This window comes from Planococcus citri, chromosome 5, assembly GCF_950023065.1.
Source record: "Planococcus citri chromosome 5, ihPlaCitr1.1, whole genome shotgun sequence".
NCBI classification, from domain to species: domain Eukaryota; kingdom Metazoa; phylum Arthropoda; class Insecta; order Hemiptera; family Pseudococcidae; genus Planococcus; species Planococcus citri.
In genome coordinates this window covers 43,221,410-43,238,434 of record NC_088681.1, presented here as the reverse complement: position 1 = coordinate 43,238,434, position 17,025 = coordinate 43,221,410, and the positions used below count along the sequence as shown (strand labels likewise).

General features: G+C 34.2%; 1 protein-coding gene across 1 annotated transcript in view; it reads left to right on the top strand.

Annotated features, from left to right (window-relative positions):
- Window positions 1–2,245: 2,245 nt before the first annotated feature.
- Window positions 2,246–17,025, top strand: part of Hmx (H6-like-homeobox) — a 34,598-nt gene continuing 19,818 nt past the window's right edge. The window contains exon 1 of the mRNA XM_065366790.1: window positions 2,246–3,172. Coding sequence (XP_065222862.1) covers window positions 2,739–3,172 — 434 coding nt within the window. The 5' untranslated portion in view covers window positions 2,246–2,738. The remainder of the gene's footprint in view (window positions 3,173–17,025) is intronic.

Sequence of the window (17,025 nt, the reverse complement as noted above, 5' to 3'; positions counted from 1 at the left end):
GAATAATGTAGTTTCTTAAACTTATATTTTCAATCTGTTATGAATACTTAATTTCCTACGCCAACAACTCTTTTTTATGGGCACATGGGATCCCAAAGTACTGACTGGCAGATTATTATACCTAATTGATTGCGAATATGGAAATTAAGATTTTGAGAACCCCTGAAATTAGCTGAAAATCACCTTGGTTTTGTTGTGTGGACGGAAACTCAACATTTATGTAGCCGATCATATTTCAATTTTAAGCAATATTTCCTCAATTTTTTCCTACATTATAAAAGTGCCAAAATTTGAAAAATAGTGGTGGGTAGGTATTTTTTGTATTTTTTTTTGAAAATGAAAAAGAAAACAAATTGGAGAACTATTACAGTTGATATTTTTTGAGTGAAAACGTATTTTCTCTGCTCATTTTATTTTCAAATAGGTAAAATTTATTTTGAATTTTTAAAAATTTGAAAATCATGGAATTTTATAAAACATTTTTGAAGAGAAGAAGAGGTCTGAGAAAGGATTCAATATCTGTATTTTGGGGTAGGTCGGGAAAAAATGGAAGGATGTCGATCAAATTCAAAGTAGACCTCTATTTTTGTATTTTGTTGACGTAATTATGGGCAAAAAATTACATTTTTTCGCAATAAAAAGCAAAATTGGGGACAGTATTTGAAAAAAATGCGATTTTTTAGAATTTTTTTTTTGCAAAAAAACAGTAGTTTTTTAGCTGTTTTGTGAAAGGGTAATAATTCTTGTCAATTTTTGAGGAAGCAAGAACTTTGACTATTTTTGAAGAAAACCAAAACTTTGACAATTTTAACAAAAAGCAGAAATTTTTGGGAATATTGTTGACAAAAAATTGCAATTTTGGATAAAAAGAAGGGACTTTTGAGTAATTAAATTTTTGAAGCAAAGGGAGACTTTGAATAATTTTCAGCGATTTCGTTGAGTAATTAGCGAGCATTAACGTTTTGTTAAAAAAAAAAATGCATTTTTTTTGTCAAAAAAAGACTTTTGAACAATTTTTGAGCGATTTTTTAGAATTTTATCACGAAAACCGATAATTTTTGAATGTTTTGCTAAAAGGGGACAATTTTTGTCAATTTTTGAGGAAGCAAAAACTTTTGACTATTTTAGACAAAAGCCAAAATTTCGACAATTTTAACAAAAAGCAGGGATTTTTAGGAATTATTATTGACTAAAAATTGCAATATTGGACAAAAAGGAGGGGCTTTTGAGTTGATAATGCCAAAATATCGAAAGAAATAATTTCTGAGTTTAGTTTGGAATGCAGTGGTGCCAGTTTTCTGGCACTGAATGCCATTTTCAAAAATCTAAAGAAATTTGATGATTTTTTTTCAGCTATTATGCTAAAAAAATTGACACACTTGTGTTCCAAAATATTTTCTCGTGATTCAGAAATGATATCTTTCAATATCTTGGCATAATCAATGCGAAATATTTGTGAAGAAAATATTTTCAAAGCGCAAATTTAACCTAAAAATGATCTGGGATTATGATGGCAAAAGCCTAAAGTCGTCACAGAATCTTACACAATTTTTTGGAACTGAGCAATTTCCCTCAAAACTGGTTGAGTAGCGCCTGGAGTGAGAAAACCATCGATTTTTTCGAAATTTCCCATTCTTTGATGACCCCTGTCTGCCCTCCAGGGGCATCTCTAGGGCGGAATTTTTTTCTCTATCTCTCAAAATAAAGATTTTACCTGATTTTGGTCAAAATCCTTTGAATTCTTTTTGCAATTCGCCTCAATCTACATGTCTGAAAGTGAGTGATTTTTATCGTGTTTTTTTGGACCCTGTTTATAGCATTTTCCCCCTTTTCATAAGGATTACGTATGTAAAATCAGATCAGGCGAAATAATTTCAAAGAAAAATCCATCCAAAAACTATAATGCCGTTTTAAAAACGAAAAAAATATCAAAACATTTGCCGGTTTCAAAGTCTTATAGCCGCATTTCAGCACATCCATATAGCATAGCGGTAATATACCTTGCCTAACCTGCCCATATATACTCGTAGCTGTATACGAGATCAATTTATGGTGGTGCGGTCTGGCGTAGGGTATTCAAGAGTGTGTGTTTAAGGGTTCGCGAAATGTACCTACTACTGCTGTACACAGCACAGTCATCGAGAGGGGGTACTTTAGAAAAGTAGGCGGAGCTTGGTTTTATAGAATTGGGATTTGAAGGGTGGCTGTTTATTTTGCTCGCCCTCTCGTCGACTTTCAACACAAACGTTTTATCCACGCCAGAGGGGATGATTTTCATAAGTTGAATTTCACGTAGTAGAAAATGTTAGTCACGAGTGAACATTGTAAGGAAGTGCTTTACCGAAATTGACTGCGGCGAGGACGACTGCTGTAATCGCAAATTGTGGCGTTTTTTTTTCATTTTTTATCCGACGAAAATAAAATTTAAAAAATTCGATTCGTATCGGTTGTCGTGGATTTCTGACTGTTGCTGTCAAAATAATGATGAATGTGAATATTGCGAGTTGAATTAATTCGTAGAATTTATTTTTCTGTATTGGTGATCGAGAGTAAATTGTAGAATTTTTTTCGGTTCTGATAATCGATCAAACTGTTTTACTATAATAATTGGTGTTACTGAATTATTCGAACGATTAAGACGAATGCGAAGACGACCACCGAGACCAAGATGATCACGATATTCGTGTAAACGATAAGGAGCAAAAAAAAGCCAAGCTGCGCCCGAGTATATTTAAATAATGAGCGTATCTCCTACCAGATCGGAAAGGAGTTGTGAAAAATCTCCGGAAAATCTGATAACCGAATCGGCAGCGAGTAACACAACTACGGAACCGGTTAAGAAATCGTCCAAATACGTAATGACTTGCGGGACTCCTTCGCCACCTCCGCCCAAATCGCCGGCTGAAATATCGTCGACGAAAAATGCTCAAAATTACACTTCGTTTTCCATATCGAGTATTTTAAGTAAACAAGATACGACGACAACCACCGGTGGCGCGGATAAAAGTCATCAAGAGTCGAAAAGCACCAATGCTGGACTGGGTATCAATGAAACCACGAATTTATCCACGTCCAACCAGTTACAAACGCCAGCTGGTTTTATGTCTCATATCAGCGGAGCTGCTGCTGCTGCCCTGCATCCGTGTTCAACCGATTCTCTAATGTTGTCAAGGTACGTGGATTGGGTTTTTGATTTTTTTTTTCTTGGAAGATTGTAGTCACGTGTTATGTTACTCGTAATTAGTAATTATCAGTTCGGTATTACGATCGGATTAGTTGAGTTTGTTTGACGAGTCTGTGAGGCAAAGATCCAAGTACATGTGCGAGGATTTGTCTTGGTTTTTAGTCACCTGTGATTTTATTGTCTATTTTTTTTAAATTTATTTTTGTCAGTGAATTTTATCGAAAGTGGTAAATTGGTAATGATATCATTACCTTAATAATTATTACAAAAAAGCTCGTGCATTAGATTTGATGCAGGTACTTAATCAATGTGTTAATATTAAATGAGCAATGGATAAATCAGCAAATGTATTCTCAGGCATTGGAATCAGCCGTTTCACTTGCTAGACCTTAGAGACCAATTTTTGAAAAATAAAAATTATATTTATTTTGAACAAAAAAATGCATTGTTTCTAACATCAGAATCAATAGTGCCAAATTTTGATCATAGATGCCAAATTTTTTATTGATCAGTGATGAACTTCTGATATAATTTAAAAAAATTATTGATGAGGTTATAAAAATTTTGAGCCCCTGATCAAGATTTGACACTTTATTTTATGTAGGTACCTATTGTTTTTTTCGATGTGATTATTGTGATTCATGCTGGGTAATCGAATTTTTGAAATTTTTTTTTTTTTTTGGAAGTGGCAGAACTTGAGAGCAAAATTAATTTTGATGAAAGAAAATGACAGAAATTCGGTTGCCTGTGGTCTAGCTGCAGTTCAAAATAATCTTATTTTCTTCCTCATTTTCCTACGTGTAAGCATATTTATTAAATGAGACGGAAATATTTTTTCCTGTTAGCAAAGAGTAGGTATGTATTTAGAAAAACAACTCATTTTATTTTGAGATCAGTTTTATTGAGTGGTAATTATATTTTTGAAAAAATTCTATGATCAAAGAGTACCTATCTATTAGGTAGGTATAGAAAATACTTGATGGATTAAGTAAAGGACGAAATGATGAGTTATCCACAAAATTGAATTTTTGAAAGTAGAGTGTTTTGATTACCTAATTGAAATGTTTTGAGATGCCACCTATAAGTAGATCAAGGAAGGATGTGTTCCAAAAATGTGAAAATATGCATTCGAGTCTTCAGAAATATGCAATATTATATGTTCAAAAAAATGCAAAATATGCACTTTGAACGCTCAAAATATGCAAAAATTGAAACAAAGTGGTAACACTGAAATTATTGGAAAATTATTTCATATTTTAGAAGCTTTGAAAAAAACTCATCATAAAGAAAAATATTTAAAAATTTGTATATTTTGTGAGTTTAAAGTATTTTCTGAAAATCAATAATAAAATCTGCGGGGAAAAAAACGAAAATTGAGGATAAATATTGGAAATTTTATAATTTGCAAAAATACTAAATACCTGGATAGGCTGAATTATCATTAACAGAGGAAAATATGCCACTGCTCATCATACTTAACTCCTCGTTCATACCTATGAGTGCTTCAAAGGTGAGAAGTATTCAGCTTCACTAGAAAATAATATTTACCTACTGAACTTGAATTTAATTGAGTCACAAATCAAAATAAAAAAACGATGAAACTAAAAAATAAGAAAAACAATATATTTCCAGAACACTATTCTCTTTTATTTCTGGTTTTTTCAGATCGTGAAAACCGATAAAACTCAAACGAAAATGAAAACGAAAACTGAAAACTGAAAATCCTGAACACAAAACAAACGAACACAACATTTCAATTTTAGTATTTTCATGAGAAATTAGGTATTACCTATTGTGACATTTACAAATGACAATTTTAAGCCTAATTTATAATGGAAAAAAAATCAGCAATCGAAGGAAATAAAATTTCTTGAATCTTTTCCTGATTTTACACTTCTCAGGTTGTGAAAATCGAAGAAACTGAATCGAAAAAAAAACTGCAACGATTAAATTTTAGAAAAAAACTACAGTTAACAATAACGGAAATCAAAAACAAAAAAGTCTAAAAACGTAAAATGAAAACAAGAACTGGGAGCTAAAAAAATGAAAACTAAAATTGAAGACTATGAAAAAAAAAGAAAAGAAAACGAAAACAAAGCCTGAAAAATTGAAAGAATGAAAAACGAAAACAACTACAAAAACTGAAAATGGAAAACGAAAAGTAAAAAAGTACTCAGTTTTTAAGATCCTGTTTCCCCCTCCCTGTTTTACTGAATTAAAATTAGAAAATCTTCTTCAAAAAGTGGCGATTGGTCGAAAAAAAGGAAGGTGGGGTAGTGGAGTTGCACAATTTTTACTTCCAGTTATGATAAAAATAATAGGTACATAAATGTTCGAAAAAAATAAAATATAAGTTGCCTGCTTATAATTTTTTTTTGGTAAGTAACATCCTTCCCTATTCTCCTCTCCTTAGGAATTAAAACTTTGAAATAGCTTTGGCAGGTTTTACCACAAGCAATCGAGTTTCTAAAAATCTTCTGATGATGTTTAAATTGTTGACTTTAAAAGATCAAAAAATGTTTTAAAAATATATGATGAATTGATGATGTTTTGTTGCTAAAGTGTGATATTTCTTCATAAGTTTTTGGTGCGGAATCAAATTTTTAATATGCACCAATTTTTTGATCATTATTTGAGTACCTTAGAGTCAAACCCAGAATTCTCCAAATTTTTCAAAAATGAGGTTATGATCGTTTTGGGTACAGTTGGTGAATTATCCCTCATTTTATCATGTATTTTAGGTGATTTTCGACATTTTTTATGGACTTGGAGTCAGAACGAGAATTCTCCAAAATGATGTCGTGAATTACTGCTATGGAAAGACTTGAAATTTTTTTTTTTGTCAATTCGATTGTTACCCGAAGCACTATATAAATAGGCGAGATCAGAAACCTGCTACTACTGATACCCACCTTCTATCAGTTTTTTGCGTTTTTCTCGAAATGGTGAAAAGTGGAGAATTCTGGGTTTGACTCTAAGGTACTCATTTTCAATAAAAAGAAAAGATCTAGACAAATTCTCAATGACTGTAAAGAGAAGAACTTTTAGTGCAGTTTTGATTATTTTCCTCTTTTTTTTGGTATGAAGGTCTTTACCTAGGCCCATAATAATTTTTTTTTTTTTCAAAAAATGACATGAAATTAAATCAATTTTCAAGCTTTCTACTTATTTCATCTTTTATTCATAAATTTTTTTGTATACTCGTATTTCATCCAGCCTTTTCAATGTACAATTTTTGTCTTCTTTTTTAAAATTAATTTTTTATAATTTTTTGAAAGTTTTCGCTGTTTTGGACATTTGTTTGAGATATTTTGTTCGAATTTCATCTTGACTTGCCTTTAAAGCATTTTTAATAGTTTTCATGAAATTTTTGGAAAATGATAAATTTTGATAATACGAAATGTATCTATAGGTAGGTACTTACTGTGAAATGCTGATACAAAAGGGGTTCCAGCTGAGTGCAGCCTAAATGGAAGGCATGATGCATATCTTTTCCAATTCCAAAAAAGTGAGCTTTCATTGTACCTACAAAGAGAGCTTAATTAGCCATAATTTTCTGTGAACTTTTTTTTGGCCGAGCCCAGTTTGTTAGTATTTGAGGTAAACATTTAGAAATAGTCGATGAGTAGAAGTTCACCTGTCACTGTTACCTGTAAGTTCTCTCGAATACTAGGTATTCATAAGATTTCAAGTACATGAATATTATGTACGTATCTATCTAAGGAATAGGAACTGAAATAGCTGAACTCATAAATGCTATAGGTACTTATATCATTCGGCACACACCTAATCGAAAACTTCATCTATAAAATAGGGAGCCAGCATGAATAAAAAATCTAATCGAGATAAAACGCTAATATTATGTCACTCAAGTATGCGGAGTGTTGGGGTACCTACTGCAAAGTCGCAGTAAATATCCGCGATTAGCAGCTCTAACAAACTGCACTTTATGCATGTTATAAACAAATTGGTCCTAACTGTTGATTCGTGTTGTGGTGCCAGTGCCAGTGCGATCTTATCTGCGATCTCGTATACGTAATACGAGGAGTTTTGAATAACATTTACATTTATCCAGATTGAATGCGAGACAAAGAGAAAAGTAAGAAGCAAAGTACTCGTAGTTACGTTTTTTTAGGCAGAAAATAAAGAGAGATGGAGAATAACCCCCACACGACCGCGTGGATGGCGGAGGAGTTAAGTCGAGCGTGTATATTATCGAGTGGCTTAATGAAAAAGTTATTGTGTACATAAGTAGGCCTACATGAGCTGGAGAATCAGGGAGCTGGAGTACGCTTTCGGCGTGGTAATAAGTATAATGAAATGGTATACTTATGCGATGTATTTTGTTAGATTGTATTGTGTAGACGTTCAAGAGGTTTATGATATACTCGAACTAGATACTCGTATGTTGCTGGTGGTGATGTACCTCTACTTAAAGCCTATCGTTTGATGAGTCGATGATAGAGTCACTTCAAAGAAGAAAAATCGTATAAACGTTTTGCCATAATTACGCTACTCCTGCACAGCAGTCGAATCCTTATACGGGACGAGGGAACGTGAACGCGTTCACGTTGAAAAAAATAATTAATTTTTCGGTCGATCGGTGGTGACGGCGGCGGTGGTCTTGCCGGATGTGGTTTTAGTAGGCGCGTGCCTAAACCGATTTGTCGAGTGCACGAGCTCGTAATGGTAATGATAATGAATCAATTTGTAACTTTTTTCCACGATCTACGAGGAAACGTGTGCGGTGTGTGAGAGAGTGCTAGGAGAGAGGTTGATGGAGATTTAGTGGACTTGTGGTATGCATGAAAGATGAGAGGAGTTTTCATCGTGAGGATGATCCAGAGGTTTATTAAAGTGGTCTCGTGATTTGATTTTCAATATTTAGTATCATCGTATGTGAGTGGGAGGTGGGAGATAAATTAATTAATAATTTATTTGTCCAATTATAGTATTTTCTCAAAAATACGTGAAAATTCCCACCATAAAATAATGAGCAATTGAGCATTGAGTTTTTTTTTTCATTTTTTATTTCTTCAAATTAATTCGCATGCATTTGTGAGGAAACTGAAGGAGTGAGGATTTGATTTTCCTATACCTCGTACGTAGATGATATGTAGGTACCTACTTAAGTTGTTTGAATGTTTCGTTGTATTCGTGTGAGTGCAATGATCGCTGCTAATGGGGTTCCTCCTTCCTTTCCGCGAACCCCCCTCCCACCATCACCACATTTTCAAACGCGCTTTCCCATCTTCATCCAAGTACAGTTTCAGCTGCATTGTAGCTTTTATAACGTTTTATCTAAACTTTTATTTTTCGAACGCGTGAAAAAGCTGGTTTAATTTTTCGAAAAGTATCTCGAATCATTTGAAAAAGAGCATTGTGAAAGTATATTTATGTACCTCGATATAATACTTACTCGCGTCTTTGTCGGCATGGTAAGTGCTTTTGCACTAACGCGCTCCAAGTGACGTTTCAAATGCGTCAAGTATTTTATATTGTTCGTATAGTTGAACATTTTCATTGCGATTTGTTAAGGAATTGTTTATGCGAAGAATGAAGGAGATGAATTGAGCGTTGCAATTTTTCCATTTTTTCAGCGAAATGTTCCTACGATATAATTTTCTCAATTCCTTGTATGAGGGAGGTACCTCGATTGGCAATTTTTTCGGATTAGATCAAAATACTGAAAGGAACATCTAAAATGATCACCAGGTAGAAGTTCAGTTTTTACGATTTGTATTTTTTTGTTTTGTTTTTGAAAATTCAAATTTGACGTAGTTTCCACGAACAAATAAAAACCTGGTCAAATTAAGCAAAGAAAACCCTGAAATTTGAGGTCCTAGATGAGGGCGGATTGTAAAAAAAAAAAAAAAAAAAATCGGAAGATTTTGACCGAATCCAGTGGAAACCTTCCTTTGAGAGGCGTTTCGCGATATGGGCCCTTGTGGTGATTCGATATTTTTTTTTTATTGGCGATTCCGACTTACTTTTTCACGAGAAATCGAATGGTGCAATCATATTTCGCTTAGGGTAAAGTACCAGTTAAGGCTCAACGTACCAGTTGAGAATCACTACTCTGTGTGGAGCGCTATTGATTAAAAGTTAAATTTTTTGCCATATTCTAATACCCAAGTCCTCCAACCACACATTACAACTCATTACATCGCGTTTTGTTCAATAACACAGCCAATAAAAAATATCAAAGTTGATGTTGAAGAAAAAGCGTGTTTTTTTGATCCTTCAAAAAGGTGATGTTAGTTTTTTCGAAAAATTTAGCAATTAATCCTTGAAATTTATCGAACAAATACATTATATGCGAAGTAGAAGGCTAGTAAAACATCATTCATGCTCATTTGCGAACTTTCAGCAGCTTTTGTTGATTTGCGATCTCACACAAAAACGTTGATTTCAACATTTTTCGGAGGCAAATTTCGCTAGTAATTTTAAATAAGAAATTGCTTGTATGTGCTTAAAGTGTAGCTTAGATGTGCTAGGAACGAAATTCATTCGAAAATCGATAAATTTCAGAAGTTTTTGTGTGAGCCGCATATGGTACGAAATTTGCCGAGCCGCAAGCGGACAGAAAGTTGGGCGATTCGCAAGTGGTACTAAATATTTTTGATTTTTTTCAGAATGTAGCATCAAAATTTTATACTCAACAGGACTTGGAGTTTGCTATTTGGCGGGAAATGATAAAAAACTAAACACAAACCAAAGCAAACCAAAAAAAAATTGAAAATTTTTAAATGTCCACTAGCGGCTCGGCCAAGAAAATCCATATCTGTCCGCTTGCGGCTCACTGGTTTTGTGAGCCACAAATGGTACTTTTTCAAACATGTTTTTCTATGTGAAGTTGAACGTTTAGAAATTTTTCCAGCTGTCTTGTTGTATGGAAAGGTGTAGGTAAGCTGTGAAATATTTCAATTTTATAAAATATTGAAGAGCCGCAACCGGGCCCCTGGGCCCGGTTGCGGCTTTTTGGACCATTTTTCAAAAAATCGTGGCGCTTAGGCAAAAATTTTTAAAAATTTTTCAACGCTGAAAATGTTCAGTAGAAGGATGGAATTTTCATTTGCATTTTAAAAAAAAGTTTTTTTTTGTCATTTTCATGGTGTAATGAACGGTTGAAAAAAGTGAGCCATAACTGGTACTTTACCCTATCTCATCAACTTTTCGTTTTGAAAATTATTTGAACATGAATACTCAAAAATTTACATTTTTGGGAAATCAAAAGCAAAGTTTTTGTTTGTTTTTGATTAAAAAAAAAAAAAATGTAGATGGAAAAATTATTTTATTGTTGTTAGGTACTTATGTAAAATTTCATGGCGAATCCGAATTTCTCGGTATTTTTTTGCGGGTTGTGTAAATTCGGCTGTTCACCACAAGGTCTCTTTTCTAAATCACGGATATCAGGCGATGATGAACGAATTTCGTCAAAATTTCCCATCCAACCTTAGCGCAAGACAACACTGCACCTTAAAATCAAAAAAAAAAAAAAAATAATCGAAAAAATCGAAGCGATTCGATGTTTTTTCTCTCCTAAAAAAATCGAAATATCACCATAAGGGACCTTATCGCAAAACCCCTCTCATTTAGAGTTGAAATAAGTCACTTGAAATTTTTTTTAGTTCCGGAATCGTTTCTGGAGGGGATCATCGACATATGGGCTCTCAAAAAGGTCGAGAAAATTGTTGTTTATTCGCCCTAGTGCCTACCCAACCTGTTTTTGGAAAAATGGTCTAGTTCCATGAGATGGAATCAAGATTCTACGTCAACCTAGGCCATTGCTAACAAATCCCAAGAGCACTTATTGTTATCAAGGTTTTACTGAACGGTTGAAAATCTGCAAATCACTTATTTTAAGGTAAAATCGTGTTTTGAAAATATGTTCTTTCAAAATATTTTACTTTCCAAATATTTTACATTAATCATGTTAAATCATCGGAAAATATTATTTCTGAAGCAGGGGAGGACATTCTGAAATACAGTGGTGCCAATTTTTTGGTCACTATTGCCAATTTCAAAATATTGAAAACATTTTTGATGATTTTTTGGCTGTTTACGAGTATATTTTTTTTGATTTTTTGAAATTGACAATAATGGCCAGAAAATTGACATCTCTGTATTCCGAAATATTTTTTAATTCCATTTTTTGAGAATCCATATTACCCATCTCCAGGCACCTCTCAGAACCAAAATTTTTCTCAAAATGGAATTTTTTATTGAATTTGATCAAAATACTGCGGTTTTTTTTTCAAACTTCAGAAGTTATAAAAAACAAAATAATAGGCTATAGGCATTTCAAGCATTTTTATTGCCTCTAATAGAATTTGAAATGTTCTAAATTTCAATTGGATTAACTGTTTTCATTATCCTTTTGATAGTGGCGTAGCCAGAGCATATCTGGAGAAGGGGGGGCTTGGTTTTTGAGAAAGGTTCCACTTTTTTTTCTTGATAAGAGAAAAAAACAAATTAGCTCGAGCGTAATGAGGGCAAAAGCTTTTGAAAATTTTCATTTTGATATGTGAAAGAACAATGTTTTTCTATACGACAAGATTGATTCTTTTGGCTTCAAAATTTCATTTGAATGGTTTCTTTAAAAATTTCAGGTTTGAAAAAAAGCAAAAAGGGCCAAACAAAGTGTGGGCAAAAGCTCTCGAAATTTCGTGTTTTGAGAAGTTGAAAAAACTTTTTTTTTTCGATGTGAGGAGTTTATTTTTGGATTTATTTATTTATTTATTTATTTATTTATTTACAATTTAGGTCTCTCCAACAGCGTAAGCCAATTACAGGAGAGACCGTTTATAGCTAAGAGATAAAACTAAAAAAAGACCTGAAAAACTATAACTTACAAAAACAAGAAAAAGAAAAAAAAAATACCATAAAAAAACCAGTAAGAAACAAAAGAAACATTAGTACATTATCAATATATATGTAGTTCTTCTCATTGAAAAAAAAAGTAAGATAAGCAAAAAAAGAAAATAAAAAGTACAAAATCAAATAGAAGAAAAACAAAAGAGTGAGGGCAAAAACCCAAACTTAAGGCAGATAAAGGGGGGGGGGGGAGGGGGAAAATAGAAAAAAAAGAGGGAAAAAAAATCTGGGATATGAAATGGCTCATAAACGGCTCCCACTGCATCCACGCTCCTTTTCCCATGCCTTCTCCACCACACGCCTAAAAGCAGACCTACCCATACTATAGATATCGGCATCCACACACCTACAGAGGAAAGCGTCAGAGATACCCATGATGTTATTCATAGGGGACACCTTCATCCTAAACGTACTGTAATTGTGTAGAGAGAATATTTTTTTTTGCCTGGAGTGGATCTTTGGGGCCCAGAAATTGATTTTTCCCAAAAGGTTACTATCTTTTACATTGCAGTGGATGAGATCATATAGGAACATCAGTGCAGCTGTCTCTCTTCTCTTTAATAGCAAATCTACTTCAAACCCTTCTAAAAGCTCTTTTTGAGATAGATCATGGGGATAATATTCAAAAGTTTTAAAATATAGGTATTTTAGAAATCTGTTTTGAATTTTTTCAAGCTCTTCCACAAATTTTTTAGTATGAGGGAACCAAATTAGTACACCAAACTCAACTATAGATCTTATGAACGAGAAGTATAGGACTTTGAGTGTACTTATCCTCTTAAAGTGCACTGAATTTCTGACAACAAAATAGGCCATCCGCCTTGCCTTCGCCAAAACAGTATTAATGTGATGTTTGAAGGTAAGTCCCACATCAAGATTTATACCTAGGTCCCGAACAGTGGTCAAGCGACAAAGTTCTTCCTCATTAACTGTGTAAGTATACTTCAAAACATTTTTTTTTCGAGTGAATGTCATTGTTCCACACTTGGAGATGTTAAGGGACAGTTTATTCTTGATACTCCATTCCACAAACCTATCCAAATCTGCTTGAAGACCCTGACAATCCTTTATATCTTCAATTTTCCTGTACATCTTTACATCATCAGCAAAAAGCTGTATTTCTGAATTATGTATCACTAATGGTAGGTCGTTTACAAACAGGAGAAAGAAAAAGGGACCCAAGTTAGAACCCTGAGGGACACCTGATGGACAGGGGTAAATTTTGGATTTATAATTTTTATAAGAAACAAATTGGACTCTACCATTAAGATAAGACCAGAACAATTTACACAAATTTTGAGAGAAGCCAAGTCTAGCTAGTTTTTGTATCAATAAAGTATGGCTTACACTATCAAATGCTTTTTTAAAATCAGTATATATTGCATCTACTTGGCCACAACCATCAAGGGAGCTCAGACTATATTCGACAAAGTTGATTAAATTTGTGTTGACTGATCTACCTTCAACAAAGCCATGCTGATTTGCTGAAATAATGTTCTCAATTTTAGGATATAGTCTGCCATATACCACCATTTCAAACAGCTTTGAGGGAATAGGGATTAATGAGATTGGCCTATAATTGGTAACGTTCCCTGGTGCCTCTTTTTTTGGAACAGGAATAACCTTTGAGCATTTCCATGCCGTTGGGAATTTACTCTTCTTGATTATCAAATTGAATATAAAGGTAAGGGGTTTAACCACAAATTCTCCTACTCCCTTGTATACATAAGAGGGTACATTATCTGGTCCTAGTGAGTGTTTAGTTTTGAGTTTTGAGATAACAGTTTTAACTTCTCTTTCATTTATATTTCTAATAAATATTGAGGAACCAGTACCTAGGGCTGAATCACAGACTATATCATCAATATTGGCTAGATCATCACTTGTATAAACTGACTGGAAGAATTCAGCGAATGAATCGGCGATGCGATCTCCCTGTCTCTCTATTCCATGCATATCAACTATGCTAGTGCCAGAGTCATTTTTAGAGATTCTTTTTGCATTTATTTCTTTCCAGAAATTTTGGGGATTAGCATTATAATTTTGTTCAAGTCTAGAATTATAGTCCTCAAGGGCAATGTTAGTCATGTTTTTAGTTTCCTTTCTCAGACTTTTAAACTTCTCCTGGTGCTCAAGCAGACCAGTTTTAATAAACAACTGCCTTGACCTCTCCTTCTCTTTCAATTTTTTAATTATCTCTCGACTGAACCAAGGAGGATATTTTGGTCCACTTCCTTTTTTCCTCTCCTTGAAGCGAGGTACATGGCCAGAAATTATCTCATCTACCACATTGGAATAGAATTCCTCTGCCTGATCTACTTCGGTTATTTTATACAAGTCATCCCATTTGAAATCCCTGAATGCACAGTATAGTCCTAAATAGTCAGCTTTAGCAAAATTCAGCCTTAAAAAATCCCCTGGGCAATGCTTTGCAGCTTTTGTAGTTTTGTGGTGGGGTATTTTAACTAGCAAGGGTGGATGGTGTAAATCTTCTCTCTCTAGCAGGGATTCCCCTCTTTGTACAGAGACCTGAGGTAGATTGGTAATGACTAGATCCAAGAACTTGTTATGAGCATTAGGGACTCTGTTTACCTGTTGAAGATGGCCCACCTGAATGAACTCAAGGATATCTCTGACTTCACTATTAAGAGGCTGAGACTGCCCATATTCTGAGATGTTAAAATCCCCTAGTATAACTTTGTTATATTGGCATAAAATTGGGGAAAAGGAAATTGCATCATAGATGGTTTGGTAGACAGACCCTGAGGTATTGGGTGGAATGTAAAATGTGCCAATGAAGGTATCACGAAACGTGTCTGGTATCCTTACCTTTACCCAAATGCATTCATACAGCCCACTATTAAACTCCTGAAACTCAACACCCACAGAAGTAATGGTATTCCTTACTGCAATGAGTGTCCCCCCTCCACGACCTGGGCCACCTCGATCCCTAAACCAACAGGCCTGAGCGAAGCGAATGCCGAAATTTTCGAAAATTAATTATAATCTATTTACCCAGTAAATTGTGATTTTTTCCACAAGAAGTCAATTTCGTACCTTGAATAGATGCAGAAATTTAGAAATAGAAAAACTGTAAGTTACTTACCGCGAGCAAACGATTTCATAAAATTTATCGACAACGTCATATTTTTATTAAATGTAAAACGTAGGTAGATGTGCAATGTAAAAGTTTTAATCGTCCAATTTCAGCGATAATCCTGAGCCAAAGGGGGCCAAGATCCCCCCCCCATTCATGCACCGTTTTTCAAAATTTATTTCTGCCTACCTATTCAAATCCTTGTTTGTAGGCCCAATCGATTTTGAAGATCTAAAACAAAATAAGTAAGTACATAATATGTATGTACATCAAAATCCAAGCTATAGACTTCATTGACATCAAATTTTTATTTTTTTTTCTTAAGAAATAGGTCAGATCAAATTTGAATTTCTTTAAAATTTGCTAAAAATGACAAGAAATAAAGATATTTTTGATATCTCTTTCAATTTTCTTTGCGTGATCCAAAAATTATTTTGGCAATTCTTGGTAGGTACCTCGTTTGTTGGCTAGGAATATCCCTCTGAGTGATATTTCTGAAATAAAATAAATCAATAGGTGCTTTGGTCGCAACTGTGGTAATTTTTTTTTTGGAAACAAAGGTAGAAAAGGTCTCGAAGAAAATTGTTTCATTTTACCATACAATATCCTAAAAATTCATTACAATTACAAATGCTGCTAAAAGAGAAGAGAAGAGTCAACAAACTCGAAAAGGGAATCTTCGTGGGCTGATAAACTGAGTATCACGAGAAAAAATTATCCCCGAATAAACAATTTGCAATGCAAAAACATACCAGAAAACTGCCAGAATTGGTTGGAAAATCGTGTGAAAGAAAAAAAGAAAGTGAAACAGAACAAATCTGCGATAACCAAGTGTAAACGAAGGAAGAGGAAACGTGTACAAAAGCTGGAAGCGAAAAGGATAAAGGTTCCACCCGTTATAATTACGCGTAAAGCTTTTGTTCGTTTATGTTTTGTTTTCGTCCATGTACGAGTATTTTCTCTTTCTTTCTTTTTTCCTTCTCTCATTTTTTTTTTTTGCCTAATAAATTCGTCGTTCGTTTAAATTAATTAAACTACACACATACATTTATACGAAGTCAGCGCGACATAACAAACATCTTTTTCGTCGAAAAAGATAACAAATGGGAACGCAGAAATTACGTAGAAAGAGTGAGAAGGAATCTAGTCAGAAGGATGGACGCGGGCGCGAAAGAGAGGACGAAAAACTCAGTCTGTAATTATTTAACAGTTTACTCTTTATACCCTGCTGTAAGTTGTCGCAGGATCCTGTGAAATGAAAAATGGTACATGTAAAACCCTCGACGAAGTACGTGTGTTTTTTTTTTGGTCGTATCCTATCCTAATAGTATGTACCTATGGCGTGTATGTTCACATAACGTCTTTTATTGTGGTGGTTGTTTTTGTGCCTAATATAATGCTAGGTACCTAGTAAAGTAGTAAATGGTTCGCCATTATTGAATTTTTTTTTGTCGAAGCAGCCACGATTATAAATAGGTGCCAAAGTCCACCGTTTTGCGCTTTTGTATGTACGAGTAATTGTGAGCTCGAAAGGAAATGGTATCCGAGGGAGGTGAGGTGATTGAAATTGTTAATATGCTTTACTGCGGTATATAAACGATGGCACGGTGCTGACGATTAGTAATAATAAGCAGGGTGTATTGCGGGGCGTAGGCTTAAAATGGGCTGTACTTTGCAGCCTATACTACAAATACAAATGAATGTGCATAGTAAACGACGACGATGAGAGAAGATGTCGGGTCACCGAACCTAAGAAAGCGTGAAGTGTGAGATTATATACGCATGATGGAATTAAGGGTACCTTTCCCGCATACGAGCAGAGGATCCGGCCTTCCTGTATTGTTGTTTTGCTCTCAACTCCGCAGGG